The sequence below is a fragment of the Tarenaya hassleriana genome, unplaced genomic scaffold (genome assembly GCF_000463585.1).
Source record: "Tarenaya hassleriana unplaced genomic scaffold, ASM46358v1 Cleome45, whole genome shotgun sequence".
NCBI lineage: Eukaryota > Viridiplantae > Streptophyta > Magnoliopsida > Brassicales > Cleomaceae > Tarenaya > Tarenaya hassleriana.
In genome coordinates, this window is record NW_010967219.1 from 871,455 (window position 1) to 883,800 (window position 12,346).

Sequence of the window (12,346 nt, forward strand, 5' to 3'; positions counted from 1 at the left end):
TCCTGCTGCTAAGCTCATCAGTTCTCCTAGTTTTCCTTCCAAACAGAATATTCCCCCTTCTTCTCCTATGAAATTGTCGAGACATTGCTCTTTGAAGCCTGGTCGAAACTCTGTCCCCGCTGAATCTGGAGCAACGATTGATAAGGTAACTCTCACGTATTTGTATCATGTTCGATGATCACTAATTCTCTTGACCATGTGACTAAACAAATGTAATTTGTAATGTCTTCTTGTAGCTCTTTCTCTTGGGGCAACGAGATGACCCTCGAAGGCATTCTGGGGTGAGGTTATCGTCCAACAGCTCACCGCAGATATCGTTTTCTCGGAGTTCCAGTAGGTCTTTGCCTGATGATTTCGATGATCCTGATTTTCCTTGCCCATTTGATGTGGAATATGATGATATCACAGACCCGACAAGCAGGTACTTCTAATTCCATAAGAAAAATCTGTCTTAGTGTCTTCTCTCTGATTTTCAATTGAAGCATATAGTTTCTTTTTAATTGCTTTCGGTTCTTTTTGTTCTTCTCCGTTATATTTTATGTCCATTGACCGTTATCCTGTTGGGTCGTTGTAAATGGTGTCATCATTTGTGGTATTTGGCTTCAAAGATCACAAAGAATTGATCTTGGAACTCTTTGGATGTTTTTTAGAAAATCTGATTGATGTTTTTAAGCAATCTGATGGAGAGTTCTTGCCCTTTTTTTTGTATAATCTCAGACCCGAATCTTTCGAGCAGAGAGGAGATACTCCCGAGCAACTCGAGACAAATGGGTTCTTCCCGATGAAGAAGTCACAAGATGCAGCAGTCGGAGCCCTCGTGAGGATGCTGAAAAAAGCTCCACCACTCAGGCAAGACTATTTCAGTGCATCAGTGAACTGCAATATTAATCTCTGTGAACCACGGATACCCGAGAATAGTAATGCTTCGGGACGGGTACCCGAGAAAGCGGTAACGGCGGCAGCCTCGGGGATTGTCGGGGCATCAAAGACGACGGCGGATGCATTGGAAGAGCTTAGGTGTTACAAAGAGATGAAGAACTTGTTGCTTAGCCAAAGTGGAATCCCTTCTTCTTCTTCTTCTTCACAGCAGCGACCTTCTTCAAGTGTTGGTGTTTCGGAATCTTGACAGATTCCTGCAAGAGGCTTTGGACATACAAATTATGTTTCAATTTTGGGCTTTTGGTTTTGGTTTTTAAATGCTTTTGCTCTTTGGCTATGTATATAATGTGAGCTTTTGCTCTTTGGATGATATATTTGGTTGGGTTTTGGATGTACATAATGTGTTATATTAATTTCCCACGGATCTTACGTTAATATGTGAATGGATGATCTCATCTACTAGGAAGCATGTTATTGTTTTTATAAAAAAAAAGTTACGCTTATTTCAAGTTGGATTTGTTTTGTCTATCAATATCTTTTTTTTTTACTTTTATATTTGAATGGTTGAAACTAAGATTGGGTAAAAAAAACTTTCAGGTATTTTAGATTTGTATTTTTTCTGTTTTAAAAACGTTACAGAGTTTCATATTTTTATAAAATCGCAAATAAGTCATTAATAAAACATTTTTAATAGCACAAACGATATATTCTTCCCAATATATCAGAAAAAATGTACTTTTTCGCTTTTTTCTTAATTTTTCATTTGACAGATATTTTTCATTTTATTTTGAGGTTTAATAAGACAAATAAGTGGCAAAAGAGGTAGCAATATCCAAAAAATCGTAACATATGAGTCGTAAAATAGTTAATTTACAATATACAAATACAAAATATTCATACGTAACCGGCCATTTTCATTTGTTTTCAATTAAAATTGATTTTAAAATAATTATTCAAAAATCATTTGCTTTGTACCTTTGCTCTTAAACTCAATCCTTTATAAAAAAAATATTTTTACAAATCGTAGAGTAGAGAGAAGTATTTCTAAATGATTATAATTAAAGAAATAACTTTATAGTTGTTTATGTACTCGTACATTTTAATGTTATGATCATATATATAATATTATCTTCAATAATTAATTCAAAAATCTATAATACCTCGATTAAAAAAGTTTATATTGTTAGTATTTTACACAAATACTATATTGTATATTGCGGAATATTTTATAGTGGACCAATAATCATGCACACCACACAAAGAACTGTTCTGGAATTTAGAACGTAACTAAACCTTCCAAAATCACGTTATGCCACTCTACCTAACGACATAGATCATGTATAGGTATACAACATGAAAACCTTATGTCTTGTTTGGACATGTTTTGATTTTCAACTGGTCCATTTCTTGATGGTGAAGCTTCTTGCACAACTCACAACATACGAGGTATGGAGAGAGAGGAACAATCGTATATTCCGGGGTCGATCTAAAACACTCGAGCACATCTGGTGGAAGCTGGATAGATGCATGAGAAATATCCTTTACTCTGTTTTGAAGAAGAACCCAACCACCCAGGGGTCTCTACTAGAAGATTGGTTCTATATCACATTAACAAATTGAAATTTGAGCTTATGTAATTTTGACTTGTAAAAACCACTTGCACATGGTATTCCCTAGACGATTGAATATGGTCAAATGATCGGTGTGTAAAAGAAAACCTTTTTTTGGAATACAATTCACATTATACCAAATTTTTTTTTTGAGTCTCGTAACCGATAAACCTTATTTCTGCAGAATTCTTTTATTCATAGAACAAACTTATTTACAGCTCCCACTGAAACTACATATCATCAAATGATACAATACCCATTTGAGTTACATGCTCAAGAAAAACACTGGATGATAAACCTTTAGTAAACGGATCTGCAATCATTGAAACTGTTCCGATATATTCTTGAATTATCTGGTTACTCTGTATTCTTTCTTTTACAATCAGAAACTTAATGTCAATATACTTTGACTTAGACGAGCTCCTGTTGTTGTTGGAATACATTACCGATGATTTATTGTCACAGTATATCTTTAACGGTCTTTCAACTTTATTAACTATATGCAGCTCTGTAACAAAGTTCCGCAACCACACTCCATGGTTAGATGCCTCATAACAATCTATAAACTCTGCTTTCATGGTTGAAGATGCCGTTAGTGTTTGTTTAACACTTTTCCACGTCACAACTTTACTGTCTAACAAAAAAACATAGCCTGAAGTGGATCGACGACTGACTTGGCATCCAGCAAAAGCAGAATCAATATATCCGTTGATCTCCAAATGATCTGATTTTTTGTAAGTCAGTATGAGATGTTTGGTTTTCTGTAAATACCTTAAAACCCTTTTGCTTGCCTTTAGTAAACGGATCTGCAATCATTGAAACTGTTCCGATATATTCTAGAATTATCTGGTTACTCTGTATTCTCTCTTTTACAATCAGAAACTTAATGTCAATATACTTTGACTTAGACGAGCTCCTGTTGTTGTTGGAATACATTACCGATGATTTATTGTCACAGTATATCTTTAACGGTCTTTCAACTTTATTAACTATATGCAGCTCTGTAACAAAGTTCCGCAACCACACTCCATGGTTAGATGCCTCATAACAATCTATAAACTCTGCTTTCATGGTTGAAGATGCCGTTAGTGTTTGTTTAACACTTTTCCACGTCACAACTTTACTGTCTAACAAAAAAACATAGCCTGAAGTGGATCGACGACTGACTTGGCATCCAGCAAAAGCAGAATCAATATATCCGTTGATCTCCAAATGATCTGATTTTTTGTAAGTCAGTATGAGATGTTTGGTTTTCTGTAAATACCTTAAAACCCTTTTGCTTGCCTTCCAATGATCTACACCAGGGTTACTTAAGTATCTTCCTAACATCCCAACTGCGTACGCTAAGTCTGGACGCGTACGCACTTGAGCGTACATTAAGTTTCCAAATACCGAAGCATAAGAAATGTCTTCCATCTGTTTTCGCTCAAAATCGTTCTTCGGACATTGTGTAAGACTAAACTTGTCACCTTTAACAATAGGGGTATTTCCATCTTGCAGTCTTTCATACCGAACCTTGCTAATATCTTTTCAATATAGTGCATTTATGATAATCCAAGAATACCTCGAGTACAATCTCGATATATCTGGATTCCTGATACAAAGGTTGCATTGCCAAGATATTTCATCTCAAATTTCTTTGATAAGAAAGTCTTTGTTTCATGCATCAAACCTATATCGTTTGAGGCAGTATGTCATCGAAATACAAAATTAGAAAAATACATTTACTCCCACTGAACCTATGATATATGCATTCTTCAACAACATTTGACTCAAAAAAGAATGAGCAAACTACTTATCGGAATTTGTGAAACCATTGACGGGATGCTTGTTTTAGCCCGTAGATGGATTTCTTCAATTTGCAAACCATTTTCTTTGCATCTCCTATTACAACGTTTTCCGGTTGTTACATATAGATTGTCTCATCAATGTCACCATTGAGAACCGTTGTCTTTACATCCATCTAATGTAACTCTAAGTTATAATGAGCTACTAATGCCATTATGGTTCTAAAAGAATCTTTCGATGAAACTAGAGAGAAAGTCTCTTTATAATCAATGCCTTCTTTCTGAGTAAATCCTTTAGCTACAAGACGAGCTTTATTCTTATCCACATTACCCTTAGAATCCTTTTTGGTTTTAAATATCCATTTACAACCAATAGGTTTTGTGCCTTCAGGTAACAGAATAAGTTCCCAGACACTGTTGTCTTGCATGGACTTGTACTCATCATTCATGACATCTATCCACTTTTGAGAATCCGAGCTTTGCAAGACTTGACTGAAGTTGATTGGATCATCATCAATCAAATCTAAGCATTCTTGATGCTCTTGAAGAAACACGATATAATCGTCTCGTATCGCACTTTTTCTTTCTCTAATGGATCTCCTTAATGGAATTTCTTCTCGAGTTTGTTGAGGTTGAATTTCTGGATCAACTTGTTGAGGTTATCCGGAAAGTTGAGTGTTGTCTTGCTGATCTTGATGTGTTATATCAAAGTCAACCATAGCCGGAAGAGGAACAAATTCTTCTTCAAAGACAACTTCTCGTACTTTATCTTCCCCCTCAAGCTCAACATCCTCAAAGAAATGAGCTATTCCCGTTTCGAACATAGTTAGGTTCTTGGGATTGTAAAACTTGTACCCCTTTGATTTCTCAGCGTATCCCACAATAACAACTAACTGTCTGATTGTCTAATTTATCCTCATATGGGATATACTATTTAGCCTCTGTTGGACAACCCCAAACTCTTAAATGCTTTAAGACTGGTTTCTTCCTTGTCCAAAGCTCGTAAGGAGTTCACTTAGCTGTCTTTGTTGGTACTCTATTGAGAATATAAGCGGTTGTCTTTAATGCTTCTCCCCAGAGAAATTCCGGTAATGTAGTATGACTTAACATACTTCTTACCATATCTTTGAGTGTTTGGTTTCGTCGTTCAGAAACACCATTCATGCTAGGAGTTTCTGGCATAGTGTACTGAGGAAAAATACCACACTCCTCTAGGTATTTAGCAAAAGGTCCTTGATGTTGTTCACCGGAGCTGTAACGACCCGAGGCCGCTACGAATTGACGAAACTACCCTCACACAGCAACCCGAGACCTTTCAACGTGTTTTGTCCTCACTCGCACGCATACCGAGACACTTCCCAGTAGATCATCCATCCTGAGATTACTCCAGAGCCAGCACGCTTAACTTTGGAGTTCTCTCGGGATAGTCAACCAAAAAGGTAGGTGCACCTTGTTGCTATGAGTAGCTCAACTAATTCTTTTATGTTATCTTAGACTGTATAGTCCCATACCTATACAGCCCTCGGATCTCTCTCATTCCGGTGTGTTCGATTCATCCCTGTACCCCCTACCCAGAAGCTCGTCAGGAGCCGCCCCTTGTCTATGCCTCTGCACCGACGATCACTCCCTGCCCTCCTACGGTACTCTGGATTGTCACAGGCCCACCAGCTTCCGCCTGGTTCGTCCTCGAACAACACCGTACTGGGAGAGTATCGGCTCTGATACCATCTGTAACGACCCGAGGCCGCTACGAATTGACGAAACTGCCCTCACACAGCAACCCGAGACCTTTCAGCGTGTTTTGTCCTCTCTCGCACGCATACCGAGACACTTCCCAGTAGGTCACCCATCCTGAGATTACTCTAGAGCCAGCATGCTTAACTTTGGAGTTCTCTCGGGATAGTCAACCAAAAAGGTAGGTGCACCTTATTGCTATGAGTAGCTGAACTAATTCTTTTATGTTATCTTATACTGTACAGTCTCATACCTATACAACCCTCGGATCTCTCTCATTCCGGTGTGTTCGATTCATCCCTGTACCCCCTACCCAGAAGCTCGTCAGGAGCCGCCCCTTGTCCGTGCCTCTGCACCGGCGATCACTTCCCGCCCTCCTACGGTACTCTGGGTTGTCACAGGAGCCATCATATCGGCCATAGTATTCTCCACTATAGTCAGATGTAACAGCTTTAATCCTTTTGCTTAGTTGATTTTCAACTTCTGCTTTAAAGGATTTGAACATGTCTAGCACTTATAACTTCTCGTGAGTTAGATACAAATAACCATATCTAGAATAATCGTCTATAAATGATATAAAATATCGTTGACCATTCCAAGATGTCATAGGGAAAGGTCCACATATATCCGTGTGTATGAATTCTAAGACATCCGTAGTTCTAGATGCATCTAACCGTATTTGTTTTGTCTGCTTACCCTTGATACATTCAACACAAACTTTAAGTGTGTTAAATCCGGAATATCAAGGATTCCGTCTAACACAAGTCTTTCTATCCTTTGTTTGGATATATGACCTAACATTTTGTGCCTTAACTTAGTAGAGTTTTCCTCAGATAATTGTCGTTTTGTACCATGTAAGTTGACTTGGAAGTTTTCGTTATATGAAGCAATTGTGTTTAACATATAAAGATTATCGTATCTTGATAAAGTACCATAACCTAATAAAATGGAATCTTTATAAAGAGAAAAACATCCATTCCCAAATGAACAAGAATAACTGAATTTGTCCAAAATAGAAATAGAAATCAAGTTTCGTCTAAAAGACGAAACAATAAAAGTTTCCTCAAGATTCAAATAACAACCGATACTTAATAATAATCTAAATACGCCAATGGCTTCGACTTCCACAGCCATGTCGTTGCCCACATAAATGTGCTTCTCAGAGTCACTTGGCTTCCGGCTCCTTATGCATCCCTTCATAGACAAACTAATGTGAGTAGTAGCCCCTGAATCTACTTACCAAATGTGTTGTGGTACAGAAGTTAAATTAACTTAAGAACAAAGCAAAGCAAGAAGTTTAAGTTTATTGGCAAGCCATGCCTTGTAGGATGTGCAATCCTTCTTCATGTGCCCACCTTTCTTGCAGAAGAAGCATGTGAAGCTCTTCACCGGCTTCTTGAATAGCTTTCTGCGAACTGGGTTAGCAGCTTCCTTTTGCTTTGGACGTTTCTGTTGGGATTCCTAGGATCTTTAGAGCAAATCCTATTCCTAAGAAATCGATTCTAGGGTTTGCGCAGTGGATGTAAAACAAAAATTTATTAAAACCCTAGAACCATGCTTCTTATGAATCGTAGAAAAGCAAGAACGCTTACCTCAATCGATCTGGGGTCTGTATCAATTGAAGAACTCGTTCGATCACGCAAGGGAGGAAGATTACCTCGCCCTCTACACGTATCCACACCTCGGGATGGATTCCAACCTTTGGAACTTGTCTGCTACGACCCGAATCTTCTATTCGGTTTTCTGCTTCGAGAAAACGAGACTTAGAACTCTTTGGATCTCACCAAAAGCTCTCCAAGTTCTGTGCCAGGCGGCTCAAAAAGTCTCATCACAATTAGGGTTTTTAATCTCCTTCTTATAAGGTGATTTAACCCTAATTCGGTCTAATTTTCGAAAAACCCGAAGTCTGAAACGGACGGTCCGGAATTGCATTTGGACCGTCCGTTCCAGCACGTAGAACGGACGGTCTGCGTCTTAACGTGGACCGTCCGTTCCAGTCTACTGAACGGACAGACTACGCGTCTGGACCGTCGGGGCTGGACCGTCCGGTCTGGACATTCCGGTCTGTCCGGTCTGGACCCTTCCGACTCGGTTCTTCGTCGTTTTCTCTCGTGTATTTGTCCTTCCCTGCGTGTGTGACCCTGTAGGCCCATTCGATATAGCAGTATAATCCGAAATCTCTATTCCGGATATACAAGTCATAGGCGGTCTCTAGCAAGACACTATGACTATCTATCTCGAATAGAGTTTGTTCGTTATCTTACGAATGCCAACGATGATTCCGGTTGATGATCCATTTGTATCGCGATATCATATGTTGAACATAAGGCATGGACAAGCCACCTTATCTGATTCGACTGCTTTCTCGTTCACTGAGTTCGACTGTCTGAAATAGACGACGTTCGTCTATAGTGTGACCACACATTTCTACAGTCTCGCTCACACGAGGGGTCTTAGGTTCCAATAACCGCCATATGAGATTCAAGTCATGACGCTAGTCCATGTGAAAATCTCATGCGGGTCATTCTAGTATTTCGTTCTCCAACGAATACCTATGATTGTGATCGTGTATCCAATACTTATGATCATCTATATGATCATCAATCACATATCATACTAGTCTTAGTATATCATTATTCCCACAATGATACACGACTAGGGAGTTTAGTATTGTTCATAACAATACATGGATTTCATAACACATAAGTATGCACAATATGTAATGAATAAAACACTCATCTATCCATAAATAGATCGAAAGTGTCAATACATCAAATGCATCTAAACAAAGCTCGCATAACAGTACATCATAGAGCACTAAACCAACAATCTTCCACTTGCTCTAATCATGGACTGCTAAACATCTAATGCCCATATCCCTAACATGACCCTCATGTTTCGACGAAGGGAGAGACTTCGTCAACGGATCGATAATGTTGTCATCTGTTGACACTCTGCAAATGTGCACGTCTCCTCTGTCTATGATCTCCCTGATAAGGTGAAATCGTCTGAATATGTGTTTGGATCGTTGACGGGATCTGGGTTCTTTCGCTTGTGCGATCGCTCCATTGTTGTCACAATACATAGCAATGGGGCTATCAGCACTAGGAATGACACCCAAGTCGCCAACAAATTTCCTGATCCAAACAGCTTCCTTTGCTGCGTCCGACGCTACAATATACTCAGCTTCTGTAGTAGAATCTGCAACGGTCACTTGCTTAGAACTCTTCCAGCTAACAGCGCCTCCGTTCAAGCAGAAAACATAGCCAAACTGCGATCTGTAATCATCCAGGTCTGACTGAAAACTAGCATCGGTGTAACCCTTTACAGGAGCTCGTCTTCCGACCCACCGTATACCAAGAACACATCCTTAGTCCTTCTAAAGTACTTCAGGATGTTCTTGACGGCGATCCAGTGTGACTCACCTGGATCTGACTGGTATCTACTCGTAATGCTCAACGCATAGGATACATCCGGTCGAGTACAAAGCATGACATACATGATCGATCCAATTGCCAAAGCATAAGGAATCCGATCCATGCGTTCTCGCTCATCAGGTGTCGTAGGACACTGACTCTTGCAGAGAACTGTGCCACTGCTCATCGGTAAGGTCCCTTTCTTGGAATCTTGCACCTTGAACCGTTTCAAGGCCTTATCGATGTAAGTACTCTGACTCAATCCTAGAAGTTGCCTCGATCTATCTCTATAGATCTTTATGCCTAGAATATAGGCCGCTTCTCCTAGGTCCTTCATAGAAAACTGCGTCCTAGCCAAGACTTCACGTCTTCCAAGGTAGGAACCTCAATCCCTATAAGGAGAATGTCATCCACGTACAACACTAGAAATACTACTGTGTTCCCACTAGCCTTCTTGTAAACACATGGCTCGTCTTCGTTTTGTGAGAAACCAAACCTTTTGATTGTCTCATCAAAGCGAAGGTTCCAGCTCCTTGAAGCCTGCTTCAGTCCATAAATGGACCTCTGAAGCTTGCACACCATCCTCGGGTTCTTTGGATCGACAAAATTTTCGGGTTGTGTCATGTACACATCCTCGGTCAAGTTCCCGTTAAGGAACGCGGTCTTGACATCTATTTGCCATATCTCATAGTCATAATATGCGGCTATAGCAAGCAGGATCCTGATGGATTTCAGCATAACTACGGGCGAAAAGGTCTCATCATAGTCAATACCATGAATCTGATGGAATCCTTTCGCCACAAGTCGTGCGTTATACGTGTGCACGTTGCCATCCATGTCGGTCTTCTTCTTGAAGATCCACTTGCATTCGATGGGTTTTATCCCTTCAGATGCATCAACCAGAGTCCATACTTGGTTGTCGGACATGGATTGCATCTTGGACTTCATAGCCTCGCGCCATTTCTCGGAATTCGAACTCGCCATAGCCTCTGGGTATGTGGTAGGCTCATCATGTTCCAATAACATGAGCTCCTCATTCTCAGTCACGAGAAATCGGTATCTCACATGCTCTTGGCGAATCCTGCCTGATCTTCGAGGTTCACTCGTTGAAAGTTGAGTCACAACCGGCAGTGAAACAGGTTGAATGTCTTCAACTTGCTCACTCGGCTCAGCGTCTACTTGCTGCTCCCGAACTTCCTCAAGTTCGATCCTATTCCCACTAACTCTTTTGGAGACGAACTCTCGCTCCATAAAAGTCGCATTCCTGGCAATGAACACCTTGTTCTCTGTCGGAATATAGAAGTAGTAACCCTTAGTTTCCTTAGGGTAGCCTACAAATAAATACTTATCAGATTTGGAGGATAACTTATCAGTCATCTGACACTTCACGTAAGCGTCGCAACCCCAAATTCTGACAAACGACAACGTGGGACGCTTCCCCATCCATATCATATATGGCGTCGTTTCAGCCGCCTTCGTTGGACTCCTGTTCAGCAGGTATGTAGCGGTCTCTAAAGCGTAGCCCCAAAAGGACTTTGGAAGATCTGTCTGACTCATCATCGACCGAACCATGTCTAACAGTGTTCGGCTCCTCCGTTCAGACACGCCATTCCACTGTGGTGTTCCAGGAAGAGTTAATTGTGATACAATACCACAATCAACCAGATAGTCAGTGAACTCTTGGCTCATATACTCGCCACTACGATCTGATCGTAGTGTCTTGATCATCTTGCCAAGCTGTGATCGTAGTGTCTTGATCATCTTGCCAAGCTGGTTCTGTACTTCGTTTCTGAAAGCCTTGAACACTTCAAGTATTTCAGACTTATGTCTCATCAAATAGACATAACCGTATCGACTGTAATCATCAGTGAACGTAATACAGATAACCTCCTCTAGCTGGACAGTTCATTGGTCTGCATACATCACTATGTATTAGGTCCAATAACTCTGTCGCTCTCTGTCCTTTCCCCTTGAAAGGATGTTTCGTCATTGATAACGCAAATCTAAGTATAGAAATAAACTCAAGTAATAAAAACCTAGATACAACGAATACCGCAAGGATACAGATCAATTGTAGTACCAAGGTCGAACACAGGGAATAGTTACCACTAATAAGAACAAGACTCGACTAAGATTCAGATCAGCAAATAGCAGATGAAATAGATGAACACCGAAAGCAAAACAATAAATAAACTAAGTAAATCAGATAACTAAACCACCGTAGCTTCGGGATAACCTTAACGCGCAGGGATTGTTTCTAAGGATGGAGAATCTACGAATATCGAACTCTAATCGGGGATCTCAAGTTCTAATATCAGATTTGACTCTCTCAAGTCCTAAATCCACTATCCAATAATTTAACCTATCGATATCTCAATCTAATAGATTAAAATATCAAATCCATTAACGATCACTATCACAGTTCCTAAACCGATTAACATATCTCTCAATAGTCTTAATCAATTCATTCAATGAATTCGTTCCGAATCTAATCTCAACTCTCGTTGCAAATCAGAATCTAAAATCAATCAATCAACTGGCCAAGAAGATCAAAAGCAATAAACTCAATTCAATTAAACCAAAGAGTATCGATAACGTAGTCTTGGAAAATAAAAACCAAACAAATCCCTACAAGGTTAAATCTCTAGCTACAGTGAAACGACTACTCACTACCCATAACAACAAACGAGTTCAAATCAATAAGAAGAAACATAGAAACAGATAAAGAAGACTCGCAGCGATCTCTCGACGACGATTCTTCAATCTCTACTCCCGGAAAACTCCGTCTTGATTCTCTCTCGAGTTCTCTGGCTTCTGCTGTGATCTCTCGATGATTTATGAAGCCCAAGACGTCCTCTATTTATTTCTTTGGCGGCTAGGCTTCTTTCCATTCCGAAAACGGAAGTTCGGATGCAAGAAT

General features: G+C 39.8%; 1 protein-coding gene across 1 annotated transcript in view; it reads left to right on the plus strand.

Annotated features, from left to right (window-relative positions):
* Window positions 1-1,314, plus strand: part of LOC104825393 (autophagy-related protein 13b) — a 3,657-nt gene extending 2,343 nt beyond the window's left edge. Inside the window, 3 exon segments of the mRNA XM_010557718.1 lie at window positions 1-145; window positions 237-421; window positions 718-1,314. Of these exon segments, the coding sequence (XP_010556020.1) occupies window positions 1-145; window positions 237-421; window positions 718-1,126 (739 nt within the window). The 3' untranslated portion in view covers window positions 1,127-1,314.
* The last annotated feature ends 11,032 nt before the right edge of the window (window positions 1,315-12,346 follow it).